Source organism: Dermacentor andersoni, chromosome 1, assembly GCF_023375885.2.
Source record: "Dermacentor andersoni chromosome 1, qqDerAnde1_hic_scaffold, whole genome shotgun sequence".
Lineage (NCBI taxonomy): Eukaryota > Metazoa > Arthropoda > Arachnida > Ixodida > Ixodidae > Dermacentor > Dermacentor andersoni.
Genome location: NC_092814.1, coordinates 236,129,281 through 236,135,280, shown reverse-complemented (window position 1 = coordinate 236,135,280; position 6,000 = coordinate 236,129,281). Strand labels below are relative to the sequence as shown.

The window sequence follows — 6,000 nt, the reverse complement described above, 5'->3', positions numbered from 1 at the left end:
ACGGCAGTGGCGTGGCATCTCTGGAAGGCGCTCTTGTTAGATAAGCGAAATCAATGCATTCTGTGCAGCCACCGGCGCGCGTGAAACGTGTGCGGAGCGCAAGCAAACGCTCTGCTAAAGCTGTCTATTGTGGGCGCGCCGTGCGAAGTCAGCAGTAGTTGATATCTAATCGCTATATTGCCACAACTGAACTAAAAAAGCAGTTTCCTTCGTCGTAACTGTTTATCTTTAAGTTCAGGTCAATCGGTAGGGGGTTCACGAATTCGACGGGGGCCGGGCTTAACCCAACCTTCGCTAAACACAATCAACATTGGCTTAAACTTCATGTACACGGCTTGAGAGGACTGAAGCTTGAAAATATCAACTTCAAATGCATGTTTTGACTCAGGGCGCTGCGGCTACCGCGTTGTCGGTTCGACGGCCGATCGCGTGCGGTTCGGTAGAGCGATCATGGTCGGCAAGCTGATTTTGTCGGTGCCGTCGACAAGAAAGCCCGTCGCGCTACAACTCGCGCCCATTGGTTGCGTCGTTGTCGGCCTGTTAGGATAAGATTGTCTCAGCGACACACTGTGCTGCTGAATAGTTGTCGTCAGCGTCTTGTCGGTCTCGTATCGACCCACTGTCACCACGCCTTAAACGAGTACCTGAAGTCAGACACGCGCTGCCACCACCAGCAAAGAGAGGGCCGACGCTGCAAGAATACTTGGTCAGCAACGTCATCTTTTTAAAGTGTCGCCCAGGGTTTTATCGATAAATTAGCTAGCCATCAATGCAAGGCGGCAATTATAGGATTCACGGTGCAGTCCGGACGAAGCCCTGGCCGCTTTTTGCCTTGAAGTGGAGTTGCAGTCAGCATGTTTCCGGCACCAGTGGAGTTCCAACGTGGTACACGGCACGAGTGTTTGCTGCAGTGCTCGTCTGTGCGCTTTTTTTTTTTTTTTCGGGGGACTTTCCGCCGATTTCAGGCGCACGCGCGTCCCTTCCAAAACGTATCGCGGCTAATCCGCTAGGGCAGGGCGCATCGGTCGTCGCGCCATGAAAAAAAGGCGGATTGCATATTTCTAGCTCGTTTCCTTCTTTTTCTGCATAACGCCTACCAGAGAAAGGGGCCCACTCAGGACCGCGGCAGAGAGCTGACGCTGCGACGAAACTGTGGTATAGGTGTCCTGCAGCCTCTGGCGTCTTCCCAGGCGGCGACTGTAATGCAGGTGCGTTGTAATGCAGTGCGACCAACTTTCTAGCGCTCAATGTGGTTCCACCGGCATCAGCGCTCCAGGAAGTTCTCAGTGTCTGATTCTCCTCTCCTCGTGGAGATCCATTAAGCGATGACACAATCACTGTGTGCCCCTCCCACTGCAAATAGCCGCTTCACCGCCGTCAGCTTCATTCTCTTTACGCCTTGCCGGTCCATTTCGTTCTCCTTGTGCGTTTCTCCAGCCCAGGGGTGCGATCGGAGATGGTTGTTCGGCGCGTTCGTTCGGTTACCAGCGCGCGCGATTGGCCTACTCCGCGCCGACGTCGCCAGCCGCGGGGCGCGGCCACGTTTTTGGTGACGTCAAAATGACGACACGCTCCTGTCAATCATCCTCCCACCGAGCATTTCGTCTGCTAGGCGCCGAATCCGACGGGAGCTGGGAAGTTTGGAGCGATCATACGGCTTCGCATGGCGCGTCTGGTGGATTGGATTGGATCCAACAGGCGGCTGCGGCTTGGCACGTTTGAATCCAATCCATAGTTTAATTCGAGAAAATGGCGCTTCCGTTGGGAACTTAGGTTGTTGCGCTGGCGTTTCTAGAGGAAGGAGGAGAGCGGGTGGCGGTGCGAAACGCTTTTGAAGAAATGGCAGAAAGTGAACTCCAGCGTCGTTTTTGTTTCTCGAAACAAATAATTCGTTGGCTGTACAGAGAAATCGACCCCATCATCGGTGCCAGCGAGCCACTGAAATGTTGTCGCTGCCACTTGAAAAGTGCGCCACTCTTCCCGTCCCTTTTTTTTTTTTTTTCTCGCTGTGCGCGACAGCACCTAGGGACGACGCAAAGAAACTAATAGTTATAAATTGCAGTAGTCACACGTACTATTATTTGAAAACGTGTTTGGGCTTGAGAAGAAAAAAATATATTTTTTAGATAAAGATTTCATTCATTTGGAAGACGAGAAACATTTCGTTTTGTAGTATACTGTCTGCAAGCAGACGACAAACGACGGAAGTAAACTTCCGGGGAGGTCACCGCTTCCTGATTGACTGCTCTCTCCGCCCCGCTGTCACAAATTTTGCATACTACAACTTTGTGACGTTGCAGCAACTGAACAGAACGCGTATCGAACAAAATATCTCCGATCGCGCCCCTGGTGTCGCTTTAAAGCGTCATTGCCGTCTTTTTCTGTACTACTGAATTGAATAACAACTGTCGTCTCGCATTTCCGTCAATTCCCATTCGTCCGCAGGATGTTTGTTGCACTTGAGATAGCGCTGCGTGGTACGCGAGCGCATGACGTAGGCCGTAGCGCCTGTCTTGGCATTTAAAGGCTGACGATTCGTTTACCAATTTGGTCATAGGTGCGAACTTATGTTGCTATCAGCCTATGACCGGCGACAGATGGCATTTGGCGAGCATCTGCGAGTTCTCGGCCCTTAAATACTTGATGCTCAAACGGCACATCGGATCCAAAAACGCTTAACCCTATGGCTGTAGCAGTTGCACCTTGATGGCGGTTCACAAATGTACAGCACGGACAGACATCGCATCCTCATCGACAACTTAATCGCCGGCGTTGAAAGGCGTTCATCCGTTCGCTTTCGGCGGCCTCCGATCCGACCTTGGCGCGGCCCCAGACAGTCCGAGCAGCGGTCCATTACCCGGATGAGCGGCCGCGCGTCCTCCTGCAGTGAGGTAACGCCTGTTGATTGTGAGAGAAACAAGGCGATTTTCCAATGCGCTGCTGGAGCGTTACGGAGTGCTGCTTTTCTCACTTTCCCGCGGTGAGTGCGCTCCTCCCTCTCCACCGCGGCGTGCCCCACTGCCGGCATCGTTGATGTGACATTCCCGTAGGCAGCAGTCCTCTCTCCGGCGCGCTCCCGTCAAGACCTGGCTCACCGGCTTTCCTTGCTGCCGCCTCTCGCACCCCGACTTAAGTAGCGTGCCGCGTTCCATACACAACTGCTCGCTACTCCTGCGGCCCTCGCTTTTCCCTTGTGCTACGGATGTGTGCCGACCGCTGCCCGGGCGCGCTGACGAGGCTCTCCTTTGCTTCTCCGATAGGGTCCAATAATTTGCTACAGCCGTTCAACTGTCGGCATTTCTAGCCCCTTTTCTATTTCTCATTAACTGAGCGAACTTCTCGAGTCTCACTGTTGCAGCTCATCTAGCATTCACACCATGCGCCCTTTTCTGAAGGTGTACACGCGGCCAGAGAGAAACGCGTCTGCCAACATTCAAGGTTAGCTTGCCTTCCTCCTGCCTTCCTTATTTTGGACGCGTCGTTCAGTGCGGACGCATTCGCAACAGTGCATTATCACTCTGCAGTGCTCTCTGCGAATAACATTTTTATTTCATTTCTTTGTGCGAAAGGAATACAAACGGGCTTGCTTTGGCAGCTAAGGAGACGAGAAGAACGGCCCCACTTTCTTGGCGAGTTCGCCGCTCTCAGCTTTTCTCGATCTTCGCCGCACAAGGAACCTCGCCGTTAGCCCCTCTTAGTAGGCGTTTCCTTTTGTCTGCGTCGACAAACACCGTTTCCGTCATGCTGAACATGAGTGCTGACAGCAACTTTTCCAACTCGACTAACTTGACTGATGGCTTGGAAGCCAATCCAGTCAAGTACCCCCTAATCAAGATTATCCACGACTGGTTGATCGTCGGCATTTTGGTGTCCATCATGTTTGGAATGGGGTGCCACGTCAAGGTGTCTGAGGTGAGTGAACTTGTTATCGCATTTGCATTTCCGCTGCTCTTGCGCAACACCTTTCTGCCGATGAAAGGGACTACCCGTGCGGCACCTTATTCGATTCTTCTTTTTTTTTTTACGTTTCCTTTGCAATGTATACTTCGCTACTGTGCTTTGTGCTCTTCAGATGGTCCTGACAAGCCTCCCCGAACATGCTTGAAATCAGTGCGCAATATAGTAGTAAGTAGTAGCAACACTGCGCTCCTTTTGTGATCGGCGATATTGCGGGCAGATAAGCTTTATCTCGTTCTAATATGTTCGGAATTAAAGTCTGACAGTAAACTTGGAAGCCGCATGCGCAAGAGGGTAAAAAAAAAAAAGGCAATCCGCAGTATTTTTCAATACACCTAGAGTTGTTCGAGTTGAGCTTTTCCACCGGTATCGGTATCGTGGGCTTGACGTTATCTCATATCTACATATGAGTGGAGGGTTTGCGCAAACGCCGGCATTGCGAGTTTTACAAGTGGGAAGTGCTCAGGCGTCCTCAATGGCTAACGAGCCACAAAGGTGGGAACAATTCGTAAAAGGGCACTCGCAGTCGTCCTAGACAAAAGTGCGCTTAGAAACTGACAGGCGTTGTCCCGTGAGGCGCCAACAGTCCTTGCACTCGTTTTGTTGTAGCACGCGTCCGCATTGCATCCCTGAATGGGCGCTATGGCCCGTGAGCATGCTTAATTTTGTCGCACGCCTAATACGGTACGCCGAGTACAAGAGACTTCCTCATGAGCTCAAGAGGAATCATCGATATGCTGACTTAAAGCTAAGCTGGAAAGGTTACCCTGACTGATTTCCTGGTTTTCTACTCCAGTTGTTGGTTGAGAAATGTTGTAATGAGGAAGGAAAGAGGTCGAATATGTTCTCATCGATTCTTCACAGCGACGCTCAATATGGTGAATCCGCGCACGAGCTAGGCGCGTTTTCATGTCGTATGTGGGCATCGCTGACTGACTGTCCCGTGACAGTATGATCTGTGTATCGCTGTACTCTACAGAATTCCCAGCTGCGCGTGACAAAATTTTAGCAGTCTCACTCAGTACCGTTATGGCCAATCTCAGTGGGCGAATTCATTGGTAATAATGCAACATTTCATTAGAGACGTTGTTCACACCTTGTAATATCTCGCCAGCGCATACTGGGTGTAGTAGGCGGTTTCTTGGCTCCTACCGTCCGCTTTCTGCCACGTGTGACGCCGGCATAGCTGTTCGCGTATAAAGGCACCAAATGTTCACGAAGGGCGAGGCTCCAGCTACCTGGAGATGCAACGTTCGAGCGCGCAATGCAGCCACTCGCGAGTCATGGGTTCGGATAATGCTTGGCATCGGGGTCACTTTTCAGGGAATCACTTAGCTGTTATGTTATGTCAGCCTTAGCTCTAATTATGTTTCTCACTCGAACATCTTGGGAAAGCATTAGGCAAACATATTGTAACATAAATCCTGCAAAAGATTGCCTACAAGTCCTCAATGTTCAATTACCATTGCGATTTTAACATATGATCATGACTTATCACGCGAACCTATGAATGTCCTTTGTCCCCATCACCTCCAAAGGTGGCAAGATCTCACCTTAATGTCGAATATGCGATAGTGCTTGTGTAAATTATCTACAAGCAGCAACATTAGTTTCCCAAAAACAAAATGCGAATGGCTTTCACACTGACATTTGACGCTTTTCCGCAGCTGTGATACTCGATACTCCTCTAAAGCCCTCGATTCTTCTCCGTGTAGTTTGTAATGACATCTGCGTGCGAGCACGAGAAAAAAAAACATTTTAAGGACGTTGCAGGTGATCGTTAACGCTACGCCCACCAGCCATAATCCTGTGCACCCCGCTACTTCATTTCCTGCGGTTGCACCAGTGTTATCGGCAAGAAAATGCGCGCGCTGGACGCCACTTCGCGTCGCGTGTGCTGCTCAACCGCAAAGCGTGCAGGCAGTCCCATCCTTCGTAAACAGAATCGCATCAGCGACAGAGAACCATCAGACGACTCGCGTCCTTCGGCAGATAACTTCCTCAAAGAGAGAACAATGCAGCGTAATAGTGCAAGCCAGGGGA

General features: G+C 50.9%; 1 protein-coding gene across 1 annotated transcript in view; it reads left to right on the top strand.

Annotated features, from left to right (window-relative positions):
• Window positions 1-2,575: 2,575 nt before the first annotated feature.
• LOC126547932 (ileal sodium/bile acid cotransporter-like) overlaps window positions 2,576-6,000 on the top strand; it is a 245,116-nt gene continuing 241,691 nt past the window's right edge. Inside the window, exon 1 of the mRNA XM_050195999.3 lies at window positions 2,576-3,912. Coding sequence (XP_050051956.1) covers window positions 3,742-3,912 — 171 coding nt within the window. The 5' untranslated portion in view covers window positions 2,576-3,741. The remainder of the gene's footprint in view (window positions 3,913-6,000) is intronic.